Raw genomic sequence first — 14,732 nt, 5'->3', positions numbered from 1 at the left:
TGGTCACATGACAGATGACTTGGTCACATGACACATGACTTGGTCACATGACAGATGACTTGGTCACATGACTTGGTTACATGACAGATGACTTGGTCACATGACAGATGACTTGGTCACATGACAGATGACTTGGTCACATGACTTGGTTACATGACAGATGACTTGGTCACATGACAGATGACTTGGTCACATGACAGATGACTTGGTCACATGACAGATGACTTGGTCACATGACAGATGACTTGGTCACTATGAACTATTCATACACTCTGTCATATTCATTGAATGTATTTTAACTCTAAATCTGTCCTTCTGTACACATTACATCTATTGTTCTGTCCATCCTGGAGAGGGATCCTCCTCTGTTGCTCTCCTGCAGGTTTCTTCCCTTTTTTCCCCCCTGAAGGGTTATTTGGGAGTTTTTCCTGGTCCGATGTGAGGTTTTGGGGCAGGGATGTCTATGTGTACAGATTGTAAAGCACTCCGAGACAAATTTGTCATTTGTGAAATTGGGCTATACAAATAAACTGAATTGAATGACAGATGACTTGGTCACATGACAGATGACCTGGTCACATGATTTGGTCACATGACAGATGACCTGGTCACATGACCTGGTCACATGACAGATGACCTGGTCACATGACTTGGTCACATGACACATGACCTGGTCACATGACAGATGACCTGGTCACATGACAGAAGACTTTGGTCATTCATAACGGAGGCTGTTGCTCAAACAGGAAATGATGAAACCCTTAAAGCCACACGCCGTCGTAGAGGAACATCGGATTTAAGACCTCGTTCCAAAGTTCAATAAATGGCTTATTTTTTTCTTCTTCTTCATCTTCAAACAGGACGAAGGGTTTAAGGTTCCAGGTCTCGTCTCAATAGAAACACGTGTCTGTATAAAAATAGAGTCATGCTGTAAAAAGAGAGAACAGTCGAACACGAAGGCGCTGCGTTGGGAAATCTCACCGCCAGGAACTGATCTGAGGCTGAACGTCATCAAACACTTTAATATGAAACGTGAACATTTATATTTTTACTTTAATAAAGAAGCTTTCATCTGTCGAGGAATTCGTAGAATAAAACTACGTCCTGGAGAAGATGCTGTGCCTTTAAGAAGTGATCAGTAAATATTGATTGAACAGGTTGTGATTACATCAGCTGATCAGCTTGTTTCTACTGTGAAGTCTAACCAAGTTCAACTTCACATCGTTCTAGGATGCTCTTATTGTGAAACAGGAAGTTGTTCTTGTTTAAATCTCAGCTTCTTTTTTCTTTGACCAATGAAATGATTTCTTCTCTTTGAACAGAACTAGATACTCAGCGCCACTCAGTTCCTGATGGTGTGTGTGTGTTTATGTATGTGTGTGTGTGTATGTGTGTGTATATGTGTGTGCAGCCTCGTGGTCACACACAGAAGCGCAGCAACAGCATAACAGCGTCATCACAGGGAGGAGCTTCAGATGCTCCGTAGCAACAACAACAACAATAACAACAACCTGCAGGTCAGCAAAAACAGTCGGGTCAGGTTACCGTGGCAACCACAGCCAGCATCAGAAACAACAACAGTCTGTGGAAGGCTCCGCCTCCCATAAACGTAGTGCAGCCGACATTTAGTTCGTTCACAAGTTTATGAAATAAAAAAAAAAGAGGACGGGCGGAGACGCACCAATCCGCTGTCGGCACAATGAAGTTAAACTCCTCCCACTTGTTGCTCCTCAACCTTCACTTCTGGTGGTCCAGCTGTGAGGAGCTTCAAGAGACTGAAGACACTTAATGGAGCAGCGGCCTCCATTTACTGCCATCTAGTGGTCAACCGACTGAAGAGGCCTCCAGGTCTACGGACCTCCAGGCCTCCAGGTCTTTAGGTCTACGGACTTCCAGGCCTCCGGGCCTCCAGGTCTTTGGGCCTCAAGGTCTCCAGGTCTACAGACCTCCAGGTCTTTGGGCCTCCAGGTCTACGGGCCTCCAGGTCTACGGGCCTCCAGGTCTTTAGGTCTACAGACCTCCAGGTCTCCAGGTCTTTGGGCCTCAAGGTCTCCAGGTCTACGGACTTCCAGGCCTCTGGGCCTCCAGGTCTTTAGGTCTACAGACCTCCAGGTCTCCAGGTCTTTAGGTCTACAGACCTCCAGGTCTTTGGGCCTCCAGGTCTACGGGCCTCCAGGTCTTTAGGTCTACACACCTCCAGGTCTCCAGGTCTTTGGGCTCCGTCTGAGTCCCAGATGGATCACGGCTCTCATTAAACTTGTGGCAACATCCTGCAGAGCATCAACGGAGTCTGAGGCGTTCAGGTGCGACGCGGAAAGAAGGAAATGAGTAGAAGTAATGAATCAATAATCAATAAAACTACATCTCTAACGATCCAGTAACGTGATGAAACCTCTTTTAGAGAATATACAATCTGTCACACAGACTCATCATCATCATCCTCTGTGATTGGTCGGTTCAAAAACGATGCTGAGGACTTCTGTCCAGTAGCAGGCCATGCATAACGGAGAAAGGCGGGGTCTTTAAAAAAGCGGCCAATGAAAACAAAGCAAAACACTTTAAGCCGCTCTAAAAAGATCCGGAGCGTTCCGACATGATTAAAAGTCATCGGGTCTCGACCAATAAGGAGCCACGATGTCGAGTCGCGTTCAAACACATGCAGCCGGAAACAGGAAACGGAAATAAATAACCGCTTCTTTATAAAATCAGATAACGAGCAAAAAGCACCCAAAAAAGGTTCCCTCGTGAATATTAACGAGGATCAGGTCAAAGGTCCATAATCGTGATCGCGATCAATAATCCAGTTATCCTTTAAGAAACATCCGTCCGCCTCACGATGCGTTCAGGCTCAAGGAAAAGCGTCCCGTTTCCCGCGACTTCTCGGCATGATGATCCTCCAGCAGGAAAACGCGCTTCCTGCTTTGAGTGGAGACTTCAGAGTCGGTCCAGATCCAGTTGACCTCTGACCCCCCAGGGGGGAGGAATGGGGGGGCGGGGCTCAGGGTTTCTGGGGGCCGGGGGAGAGGACCACAGGGGTGGAGAGACCGTCGACACTCAGAGCCGGGATGTGGATCTGATTACTGCCGTTGGTGGGAAACTGGAGAGAGAAGCACATGAACACATCGTCATCACTTTGTATCGGCCGCGTTAAGAAGTCTGATGACGCCTGAACACATCGTCATCACTCTGTATCGGCCGCGTTAAGAAGTCTGATGACGCCTGAACACATCGTCACTTTGCATCAGCGGCTTTAAGAATTCTGATGACGCCTGAACACATCTGAGGCTGAGCCCTACAGAGGAGCCTCACCTGAACCAGAAGGTGGCGACAAAGTGCTACAACGCTAAAACACGTCCAGAGGATCAATAACTATGATCATCGTTGTTTACATCAGCCGACACAGAGAAGAGAAGTCAACCTGCAAGAACCGAGCCAGAACCAGAGAGAGAGAGAGAGAGAGAGAGAGTGTGTGTGGGTGTGTGTGTGTGCGTGTGTATGCATGTGAGTGTGTGTGCATGTGTATGTATGTGTATGTGTGTGTGTGTGTGTGTGTGCATGTATGTGTGTGTGTGCCTGTGAATGGTTCATCCTCTGAGGAAACGAGCTGCTCAACTAAACACTTGTTAGTCAGTTTCACACAAAGGTTTTTTTAAGGTCAGCGTCAAGTTGCAGAGAACCAGAACTAACCTGTTTTAACTAACCTTCATTAACTAAACTTCATTAACTAACCTTCATTAACTAACATGTATTAACTAACCTTCATTAACTAACCTGCATTAACTAACATGTATTAACTAACCTTCATTAACTAACCTTCATTACCTAACCTTTATTAACTAACATGTATTAACTAACCTTCATTAACTAACCTTCATTAACTAACCTTCATTAATTAACCTTCATTAATCAATGATGCCTTCAGAATCCTGCTCAAGCTTCCGAGATGGACAAGCGCAAGTCAGATGTTTGTGAGCCGGAATGTTCCCACTTTTCATGCTGTTTTGAGGAATTTTATGTATAAATTTAAATGTCGACTAAATGTCTCAGAGAATGTAGTTATAAAAGCCTTGGCTGACCCAGCACTGAGTGATACCAGGTATTCGTCTTGTTTCTGGAAGCAATGGAACAAATGTTTGTATGTTTTTTAATCCCGAGTGATTTTTTCGGCTGCAATGGCTGGACCGGTGTCCTCGTATTGTATTTTATATATTGTTTTTGTATTTGTGTTTGTTGTTTTATGGACCCATGAGTCTGGAATAAAGATATATATATATAAACTGTATTAACTAACCTGTATTAACTAACCTTCATTAACTAACCTTCATTAACCTTTATTAACTAACCTTCATTACCTAACCTTCATTAACTAACCTTTATTAACTAACATGTATTAACTAACCTTCATTAACTAACCTGTATTAACTAACCTTTATTAACATGTATTAACTAACCTGTATTAACTAACCTTTATTAACATGTATTAACTAACCTGTATTAACTAACATGTATTAACTAACCTTCATTAACTAACCTTCATTAACCTTCATTAACTAACCTTTATTAACTAACCTTCATTAACTAACATGTATTAACTAACATGTATTAACTAACCTGTATTAACTAACCTTTATTAACTAACCTGTATTAACTAACCTTCATTAACTAACATGTATTAACTAACCTTTATTAACTAACATGTATTAACTAACCTGTATTAACTAACCTTCATTAACTAACCTTTATTAACTAACCTTCATTAACTAACCTTCATTTGCTTACATTCATTAACTAACCCATATAAACTAACTTTAATCAACTAACTCATATTAACTAACCTGTATTTATTCACTAACTAATGAGGTTAGCCGCCAGTGGGCTCGGTCTATTACCTGGAAGGAGAGTTTGGCCGGTGAGCGAGGAGCGATGGGGCTCAGGGTGCTCCAGAAGTGGATGGTGGAGGGAAGAGGACTGGGAGTCAGCAGGACCGGAGTCTGGAACACACACACACACACACACACACACACACACACACACACTGAGCCCCTCTCTCCCAGAGTGTATGTATACTATACAGACATAGTGGTGTCTGACCAGCGAGTGGGCGGTGATGACGGTCGGGGTCAGGCTGTTGGCGGCGGATCCCGGGGCCAGCAGACTGTTAACGGCTGCATTCACCTGCAAAGGAAACAGGAAGTGATGTCACACCCGTTGCAGCCGGTTCTTTACTCATCGATCGGCTGGTCGGTTCAGACCTTATCCAGGGAGAGGCCGGGGGGGAGGGAGGGGTAGGAGGGCAGCTCCAGGCCCCGAGGCTTCTTCGGTTTGGGAGGAACGGCGTCCACAGGGGTCACCGGGGTCACCGGGGGGGCGGGGCCTAACACGGGGACAGGAAACAGGGTTCAAACAGTTTATTAGGGAGGGACGTGATCCTGACATGTTAGCACTCACGGTGTATTTATTATATTATGAGATAAATAAGACGCTGTGGTTAGACGTTTCATAAATGTTCATAGTTTAGTTTAATAAATGTTAATAAAAGTTTAATAAATGTTAATAAGCATTTAATAAATGTTAATACACGTTTAATAAATGTTAATACACGTTTAATAAATGTTAATAAACGTTTAATAAATGTTAATAAACGTTTAATACATGTTAATAAACATTTAATACATGTTTAATAAACGGTTTAAAATGTTAATAGATGTTTAATAAATGTTAATAAACGGTTAATACATGTTAATAAATGTTTAATAAATGTTAATAGGTTAATAAATGTTAATACACGTTTTATAAACGTTTAATAAATGTTAAATGTTAATAAACGTTTTACAAACGTTTAATAAATGTTAAATGTTAATAAACGGTGAGCAAGGTGTCCGACTGAAACAATCTAAAGATGGCCGCCACAAGATGGCCAGCTCACCTGTGGGCGTGTCCTCCATGAAGGGAGGGGGCGGGCTCTCCACGATGGTGAGGGGGAGCTCCAGTTCTCCGGAGCCGTTGATCAGCTGAGGGACCTGCAGGAGGCGCAGAGAGACGCCGTGAGTGGTCGATCAGAACCGCCACTCAGACGCCAGGACACCTCCCCCCCACTCACCTCCTCCAGAGACGCCATCTCCAGCAGCTCCTCCTTGATGATGATGGGGGGGGGAGGAGGCCGGGCGAGGGGGGGAGGGGCGGAGGGAGGAGCCTGCTGCTGGTCGGGAGGAGGGTTGATGATGACGAAGACGGGCGGATGAGGTGCATTGTGGGGGTGAGGAGGGGGGCAGCCGGCCGGGTGGTCGTCTTGCTGCGGCGCCTGTGCGCCCAGCAACATGTGGAGGGGGGGGGGGCTCACCAACCCGCCCACAGGACCGAGGGAGGGGGGGAGGGAGGAGGGGTCTCCCATGCCGGAGAGGTAAATCTGAGAAGGCTCGTTCAGAGGAGGATTCTGGGAGAGGAAGATAAACCAGTTTTCCACCAGTTAGGAACTGGGTGACGGCGCAGGGGGCGGGGCCTCACACTCACCTGTGATTGGCTGCTGGTGGTGCTGGATGCAATCTGGGGGCTGGGAGTCCCACAAGGAGACGAGTGAGTCACGATCACCTGAAGGGAGGACTCTGCTAGAACACACACCTGAGAAGAGAGACATTCTTGGGCTTTTATTGTGAAGGACCAATACAGTCTGCGGTCTTGGATCAGACACCTGAGTTTTATATATATATACACACACACTTACTTCTCTCACCCCCTCCTCTCTCACCCCTCTCACCCCTCTCACCCCCTCCTCCCTCACCTCTCTCGCCGTGCGATCGGCCTTGAAGGCGGCGGCGTCCTGCTGCAGAAGCAGCTCTGTTTTGATTGGCCGCGGGCCAGGCGAGGCCTGCAGTGATTGGATGGTGAAGGTGGAGTAGAGGCCGGACTTCATGTAGTCGTTTCTGGAGCTCTTTTGGGAGCCGCCGGGCGACGAGTGCTGCTTCACAGATCGACCAATCAGAAACACCGAGGGGGTGAGGGAGCGAGTCCCGCACGCACAGAAGAGACGGCGCGTACCTGAGGGAAGCCCTTTGGCGGACAGGTCGAGGCCACGCCCCCCAGGCCCTTCGATTGGCCGTCGGGGTCGGCGGCCCTCTGAGCCTCGTCTCCGTTGCGGACGCCGTCGGGCAGCGAGGCGTCGGGCTGACTCACAAACCTGTACACGAACTTCTGACCGCTCACCTTCTTTATGATGTTCTGGAACACAAGTACATTCACGAGTACCACGGACACGCGGCGCCGGCGCCGGGCGGTCGCACCGCGGGGGTACCTTGTCGTAGTAGTATCTCAGCGCGCGGCTCAGCTTGTCGTAGTTCATGTTGTTCTTGTTCTTGCGGAGCCCCCACAGCCGAGCCACCTCCTCGGCGTCCAGCAGCTTGAACTCGCCGTCCTCGCCGGTCCAGGAGATCAGGTGACGCTGGTGCTGGTCCTCCAGCAGGTGGAGCAGGAACTGCCACAGCGTGATGGACGGGTCCATGGCTGAGGGCAGGCAGACAGACGGACGGACGGACAGAGGGACAGAGAGAGAGAGAGAGAGAGAGAGACAGAGAGAGAGAGAGAGAGAGAGAGAGACAGACAGAGACAGAGAGACAGACAGAGAGAGAGAGAGACAGAGAGACAGAGAGACAGACAGAGACAGAGAGACAGACAGAGAGAGAGAGAGAGACAGAGAGAGAGAGAGAGACAGACGGACAGAGGGACAGAGGGACAGAGAGACAGAGAGAGAGAGACAGAGACACAGAGACACAGAGAGACAGAGAGAGAGACAGAGAGAGGTTCAGTATCAGTACGACGAGGTTTCACAGGTTGAGGGAGGAGAAGAGAGCAATTAATGAACAACAGACTGAGAGCAAGAATCAAACCACTTTGTCCACCAGAGAAGAAGAGTTTCCTGACCACTTCCTGTTTGACGTGGGTTCCCTTCTCCCTGAAAGACGTCTGTCAGGCGATCAAATCTCAACCAGAGCCGAGTACTGCTGTAATACTGCTGAGAGTACTGCTGTAATACTACTGAGAGTACTGCTGTAATACTACTGAGAGTACTGCTGTAATACTACTGAGAGTACTGCTGTAATACTGCTGAGAGTACTGCTGTAATACTACTGAGAGTACTGCTGTAATACTACTGAGAGTACTGCTGTAATACTACTGAGAGTACTGCTGTAATACTGCTGAGAGTACTGCTGTAATACTGCTGAGAGTACTGCTGTAATACTACTGAGTACTGCTGTAATACTGCTGAGAGTACTGCTGTAATACTACTGAGTACTGCTGTAATACTGCTGAGAGTACTGCTGTAATACTACTGAGTACTGCTGTAATACTACTGAGAGTACTGCTGTAATACTACTGAGTACTGCTGTAATACTGCTGAGAGTACTTCTGTAATACTACTGAGAGTACTGCTGAGAGTACTGCTGTAATACTACTGAGTACTGCTGTAATACTACTGAGAGTACTGCTGTAATACTACTGAGTACTGCTGTAATACTACTGAGAGTACTGCTGTAATACTACCGAGAGTACTGCTGTAATACTACTGAGTGCTGCTGTAATACTACTGAGAGTACTGCTGTAATACTACTGAGAGTACTGCTGTAATACTGCTGAGTACTGCTGTAATACTACTGAGTACTGCTGTAATACTACTGAGAGTACTGCTGTAATACTACTGAGTACTGCTGTAATACTACTGAGTACTGCTGTAATACTACTGAGAGTACTGCTGTAATACTACTGAGTACTGCTTGAGTACTGCTGTAATACTACTGAGTACTGCTGTAATACTGCTGAGAGTACTGCTGTAATACTACTGAGAGTACTGCTGTAATACTGCTGAGAGTACTGCTGTAATACTACTGAGAGTACTGCTGTAATACTACTGAGAGTACTGCTGTAATACTACTGAGAGTACTGCTGTAATACTGCTGTAATACTACTGAGAGTACTGCTGTAATACTACTGAGAGTACTGCTGTAATACTGCTGAGAGTACTGCTGAGTACTGCAAGTACTCCTCTAATACTTCTGACTCAGATCAGAGCTCACAAGTCAACACTCACATCAGAGTACGTCAGTGTTGCCGTGACAACGTGTGAATATTACACCACAGTTGGCATCATGTCTGTGATGAGGCTACGATCACTGTATTAATCACTGTATTGATCAATGAATTGATCACTGTATTGATTACTCAGATTCAAAGCTTCTATTGCAGTTCATAAATAAAGCTTTGAATGTCGGTCAGCATGTTTTACGACATTTACAGCCTGAAAAAAACAGCCGAAGATACATTCTCTCCCCTGACCACCAGGGGGCGACTCCTCTGGATTGTTTTCTTTAGAACAGGGGTGCTCAATACGTCGATCGCGATCGACCGGTCGATCGCGGCGTTGTATGGTAGATCGCATGACATAAAAAAAATTTGGCCCGCCCCCCTGTCACTTTCTCTATAGCGCCACATTACAGCAGCAGCATGTCATTTCTGTCTCTACGTGTCGCGTTAACAGTCCTCTGCCCGCCGTCTTGTGCGCTGCAGAGCTCCGACACCGGGACGGAGCAAAAAAAAAGTCACTAGCACCCCCCGTCAACAATCCTTCTCGGCTCGCGCGCGACTCTCACTAGCACCCCCCCCCCCCCCCCCGTCGGTCGATCGCCTTGACTTGGTCACATAATAAGTAGCTCGCATGCTGAAAAAGTGTGAGCACCCCTGCTTTAGAACATCATGTCTGGAGTTATTGGAGATGTTCGGATCTCACGAGAAACCAGCTTCACTAAATCTGATTCTACAAATAGTGTAGTACTACTAGTATTACTAGTACAAGAGGATCTTTATCTGTGTACAAAAACTTGCTTTACCTATAAAAGGTTTACAGCCTCAGATAGAAGATCAATACATTGTCACCACAGCTGATCAGCTGTCATTATTTATTCTAAACTTTCTGATCAGCACACATATGTATACACACACACACACACACACACACATCTTCACTTCAGGAAGAGATTTGACTATTGATCAGATCAACACTAAATTAATCTTCAACAATTGTGATAACGATGAATCGATCATCTAAACGGTGGATATCACAAACACATTGATGGTTCTTTGACACACCTGGTTCAGGTGAGGACCGAGAGTCTCTGTATGCATCATGAAAACAAACCAGCATGACATTCTCCATCACACACACACACACACACACACACACACACACACACACACACACACACACACACACACACACACACACACACACACACACACACACACACACACACACACACACACACACACACACACACACACACACACACACACCTCCATCAGCAGCGTCTCTTACCGTTTATCAGCGGGTTTGAATCCATGTTGTGTTCGTGCAGCTCAGACATCCTCCAGCCTGTCTGTCTTCTGGCTACCTGTCTGTCTGCTGGGGGGTTATGAGGAGGCTGAGGAGGCGACGTTCAGCAGCTTCTCCCGCGACCTGCTGGCGTTATGTAACCGCTCCGAGCTGCTGCTGCTGCTGCTGCTGCCGTTGCCAGGCTGCCGAGCCTCCATGTTACCGACAACCTGCGGCTCACCGACGCGTTCACCGACCCGCTGCTGCTGCTGCGGATCACCGACACCTTCACCGACCCGCTGCTGCGGATCACCGACAGATCAAAAGTTCCGCTCTTACCAAAAAACGACCGCCGGGAGGAAGATTTCTGTTTCAGCCGCGTCCACAACCTTCGGCAGCTAATTAAGAGGCTACTTATAATAAAACTCTGTTAACTTTGAGTTGACGAGCTGGTAAAGTGCTCCGTTACATTCCCCCCGTTACCGGGCGATCCTCTCGTTACTTCCGGGTGTCTCTTCCCGTGAACAGACGGAGATAATCAGCTAACCTAACGATATGGAGCCGCTAGCCTAGCATGCTAACAGCTAGCTTAGGCTGCTGCTGCGACGCCCCCACTTCCTCCTCCTCCTTCTCCTCGCCCCTCCTCTTCCTCGCCTTCTCCTCTCTCAACGAGCTGCTCTCTGCGGACCGGAGTTCACCGGAACCGGCCAGAGGAAAGTCTGTTGTCAGTTGGTCACTTAGCTTCGTTTCTTCAGTTTCTTCCTGTTTGGATGAAACTCCCCCTCAATACTTTCACCACAACAACCTCACATCCGGAGAGGGATTTCAAAATAAAACCTATTCATTTATATACTTTATCATATTTACTTATTTATGTACTTTCATACATATGTAGTTTCCTATTCACTTACTTTCATACTTACTTACGAACGTACATATTTATTGAACAGGTGAAAAGTTCAGTGTTCCAAAGTATTTCAGAGAAGCGATGTAGTATTCTGCAGTTATATGTTCAACGTAAATATTCGCAAAAAAGCGTAGACGCGAAAGCTGGTGCTTTTATGTTGAAGGACAGATATTATACCGGCTGAGTTCCGGTGTTTACAATTGCCTGAAGCTCGTGCGAGGAGCTGCTGAGCAAGACGGCTTTTTTTTCAAAATAAAAGTAGTTTGACGGCTTCGTTTTTAAGACCGAAGACTTCGACACAATGAAAGCAGAACACTTTATGTGTGTGTGTGTGTTTCTGTGCGTGTGTATTTCTGGCGTTGTGTGTGTCTGGCTCTGTGTAGCATCTAGTTTCCATGGCAACTGGCTCCCTGTTGTTGACAATTCATCGTATTTATATATTTATATTGTTTCCTCTTGTAGTCTCATTTTACCATCAGTTGTTCATAATACAATTACATATATAAAATATATGATAAAATAATATACATAACGACAACAATAATATAAATAACAATTATGTTTCACACTTTTCTATAATCATTTAACTTAAAGTTCATTTTAAAAACTTTAATTTAATAATGAATATGTTAATTGATCACGAGGAGCTCAAATCAAACCGGTTCAAAAGATGTTATTCACCAAATGTATGTTTTTACGAAGATCACTTTATTTGGAAGGTCTACAGATACTTCATGTTTGTTAAAGGAGTTATTGATCTGTGATCCGCTCCCGTCTCACATTACAGAGTTATTGATCTCAACATGAGTTCAGACTCTCTTCTTCCTCTGAATGTCTGTTACAGACCATAATAACACATCGCCATGGTAACCGCGTCCTGACAGGCGGCATCTAGAAGACATCTCTTCTTCTGCTCTCTGGCAGGTCTGACAGGCCCTGAAGTTCCCTCAGACCCTGAGGAGGAGGAACAGGAGGAGTAAGATGAGAGGGAAGAGGAAGTAGAGGAGGAGGAGGAGCAGGAGGGGGAGAGGGAAGAGGAAGAAGACGAGGAGGAAAGGGAAGAGGAAGAAGAGGAGGAGGAAGACAAGGAGGAGAGGGAAGAGGAAGAGGAGGAGAGGGATGATGAAAAAGAGGAGGAGGAAGGCGAGGAGAGGGATGAGGAAGAAGAGGAGGAGGAAGACGAGGAGAGGGAAGAGGAAGAAGAGGAGGAGGAAGACAAGGAGGAGAGGAAAGAGGAAGAAGAGGAGGACAAATACATTATAATTCCTTCCTGTTGGAAATATATAATACTAATAAAGTAGAGTAAGATATTAAATAAAATAGCAGAATAAAAGTTAAATAATCCCCAAAAAATTATTAAAGATCAAAATACAAGAAAAAACATTCATAAATAATCTAAGAAATAATAACAGAATCAGAAAATATCAGAAAAAAACAAAGTGGCTAAAGATCATGATTGTTATTATTTATTGATTATATACTGATATGCTTATTAGGAGTATATTATGATTTATGTGTGATAATGTGACGAGTATTGATTGTCACAAAGGAGGATAGAGGGGAGGTTCACAAAGATGAAGATGAAGAGCTCACTGACCTCCATCACCATGCGGATGTTGGCTTTGATCTCAGCAGAGTCTCTACTGAGCTGCTCCGTGAAGCTGGAACACACGTTAGCACAGTTAGCATCTCTCATTCACAGCAAAGGGCACATTAGCATCGAGCTAACATTGCAGGTCAGCTTCTTTTACGTGAAACCACAGAAGAAGAAGAAGAAGAAGAAGAACCTACGCGGTCAGCTGACTGGTCTTCTTGTCGATGAACCTCAGAGCTTCGTCCTGGTTCATCTCCACGAAGAAACCGTAACCCACGGCAACGAAGATCCTGGAAGAGTCCTCCCTGACAGGAGAAGAAGAGCCGGGCTGAGCAAAGGATTCTGGGTAGTTTATCAGGTTTAAAATGCTTCGTAAGAATCAATCATTGACATTATTATGACAAAGAGGAGTTCAGACTGTCAGATTGATTTATTGATCAGCAGCTCACACTTCAGCCTGAACGAAGAAGTTACAGCCGAGATCCACGTCAGTCTTCAGGTGAGAAGTGGCATCCTGAGGAACACACACACACACACACACATACACATGCATACACACATACCAAAAAACACACACACATAAATACACACATACATTAACACGTACACACATACACAAACACACACACAGATTAAAGAATGTTTAAAGGTTCATCAAAATATAATTTGTTATATCCAGATTTTCTTCTTGAAGTTTATTTAACAGAAGTTTTACTTTATTTTGTGACGATGACAATGTCATTCATTTATTGTCATAATTTTGATGTATTATGTATTATAAATCATCTTCTTCGTACCTGCAGCCTCTGAATGGAGTTCTTCAGCTGGAGATACTGAGAGATTTTCTCATAAACAGAGTCCCTCTGTTGCAACACCTTCCTGTGTAACAACAATCATATTAATAATAATAACACCTTCCTGTGTAACAACAATCATATTAATAATAATAACACCTTCCTGTGTAACAACAATCATATTAATAATAACACCTTCCTGTGTAACAACAATCATATTTATAATAATAACACCTTCCTGTGTAACAACAATCATATTAATAATAATAACACCTTCCTGTGTAACAACAATCATATTTATAATAATAACACCTTTCTGTGTAATAACAATCATCATCATAATAAAAAGTATTCTGTGTATTTAAATGGATGGGTATTTATGTGTGTGTGTATAACGTATTTATGTGTGAATGTGTATTATGTCTATTTATGTGTCTCATGGGTATTTGTGTGTATTTATTTGCATATTTATATGTGTATTCATGTATGTATATGTATTGTATGTGTATTTATATGTATATGATGTGTTTGTATATGTATATCCGTTTATTTATATAAGTCTTACTGTAAATCGCTCCTCAGAACTTCGTTGATGAAGATTTCGTATTGCAGAACCTTTTGGTCCAAGTTAGCATTAGCATTAGCATTAGCATCGACAGACATCTTCGTCTCTGTTTTTCATTAGATACAAACTTTCGGTTCTTGTGAGGAAGATGAACTTCCGGTTCGGTGAGAAAGAAGAACTCTTTCGATAACCTGCTGAACGTCTGACTAAAGCTCCCGTTACCGGGTCTGACTCATTATGGACTGTCCGGTTAGCGGGTTAGCACGCTGACGTCTCATGTAAACAACGATCTGCACCGGACGTGGATTAGCAAGCACTTCCGGTTCCAAAATTAGGTTGATAGAAGACATTTTGTTTAACTACATTTATTTATTATGTTCTATAGTTTAATGTGTAGTTTAATACAATATCATATTTCATACGTTGATTATATCTTTGGTTTTTAATTAATGTGTGAGTCAGAACTAAGTAAGTCTCTTCTAGCGGGTCTGGTTCTGTACTGGAACCAGCGCAGT

General features: G+C 44.6%; 2 protein-coding genes across 4 annotated transcripts; both read right to left on the bottom strand.

Annotated features, from left to right (window-relative positions):
* Window positions 1–390: 390 nt before the first annotated feature.
* elk1 (ETS transcription factor ELK1) lies at window positions 391–11,104 on the bottom strand. 3 transcript variants are annotated; one of them, XM_056422190.1, is made up of 12 exons: window positions 10,697–11,104; window positions 10,361–10,626; window positions 7,289–7,497; window positions 7,036–7,215; window positions 6,779–6,958; window positions 6,511–6,618; window positions 6,101–6,433; window positions 5,927–6,020; window positions 5,253–5,374; window positions 5,092–5,175; window positions 4,890–4,991; window positions 391–3,097 (listed from the first exon to the last, which is right to left on the bottom strand). In XM_056422190.1, the coding sequence occupies exons 2-12, from the start codon at window positions 10,407–10,409 to the stop codon at window positions 2,999–3,001; spliced, it is 1,560 nt and encodes a 519-aa protein (XP_056278165.1). In that variant the 5' UTR covers window positions 10,410–10,626; window positions 10,697–11,104; the 3' UTR covers window positions 391–2,998. The 3 variants fall into 3 exon arrangements, with proteins under 3 accessions (XP_056278165.1, XP_056278164.1, XP_056278166.1); XM_056422189.1 differs by having other exon boundaries at window positions 10,361–11,104; XM_056422191.1 differs by having other exon boundaries at window positions 6,779–6,955; window positions 10,361–11,104.
* An 847-nt stretch (window positions 11,105–11,951) lies between these two features.
* uxt (ubiquitously-expressed, prefoldin-like chaperone) lies at window positions 11,952–14,495 on the bottom strand. Its single transcript, XM_056422201.1, has 6 exons — window positions 14,218–14,495; window positions 13,656–13,737; window positions 13,308–13,372; window positions 13,056–13,163; window positions 12,862–12,925; window positions 11,952–12,218 (listed from the first exon to the last, which is right to left on the bottom strand). The coding sequence occupies exons 1-6, from the start codon at window positions 14,313–14,315 to the stop codon at window positions 12,156–12,158; spliced, it is 480 nt and encodes a 159-aa protein (XP_056278176.1). The 5' UTR covers window positions 14,316–14,495; the 3' UTR covers window positions 11,952–12,155.
* Window positions 14,496–14,732: the final 237 nt, after the last annotated feature.

Source organism: Pseudoliparis swirei, chromosome 9 (genome assembly GCF_029220125.1).
Source record: "Pseudoliparis swirei isolate HS2019 ecotype Mariana Trench chromosome 9, NWPU_hadal_v1, whole genome shotgun sequence".
In the NCBI taxonomy this organism is placed as follows: domain Eukaryota; kingdom Metazoa; phylum Chordata; class Actinopteri; order Perciformes; family Liparidae; genus Pseudoliparis; species Pseudoliparis swirei.
Note: the sequence above shows the minus strand (reverse complement) of the source record. Positions and strands in the feature narration are given on the sequence as shown.

What these genes read in the sequence shown, in the direction of transcription:
- elk1 (XM_056422189.1), bottom strand. Translation starts at nt 10,409, where the DNA reads ATGTCTGAGCTGCACGAACACAACATGGATTCAAACCCGCTGATAAAC. An exon ending in CGCCAAAGGGCTTCCCTCAG is followed by an intron (nt 6,959 to 7,035) that starts GTACGCGCCGTC and finishes CGATCTGTGAAG; the next exon opens with CAGCACTCGTCGCCCGGCGG. An exon ending in AGATGGCGTCTCTGGAGGAG is followed by an intron (nt 6,021 to 6,100) that starts GTGAGTGGGGGG and finishes CGCCTCCTGCAG; the next exon opens with GTCCCTCAGCTGATCAACGG.
- uxt (XM_056422201.1), bottom strand. Translation starts at nt 14,315, where the DNA reads ATGTCTGTCGATGCTAATGCTAATGCTAATGCTAACTTGGACCAAAAG. An exon ending in TTCTTCGTTCAGGCTGAAGT is followed by an intron (nt 13,164 to 13,307) that starts GTGAGCTGCTGA and finishes TTCTCCTGTCAG; the next exon opens with GGAGGACTCTTCCAGGATCT. An exon ending in AAGACCAGTCAGCTGACCGC is followed by an intron (nt 12,926 to 13,055) that starts GTAGGTTCTTCT and finishes CGTGTGTTCCAG; the next exon opens with CTTCACGGAGCAGCTCAGTA.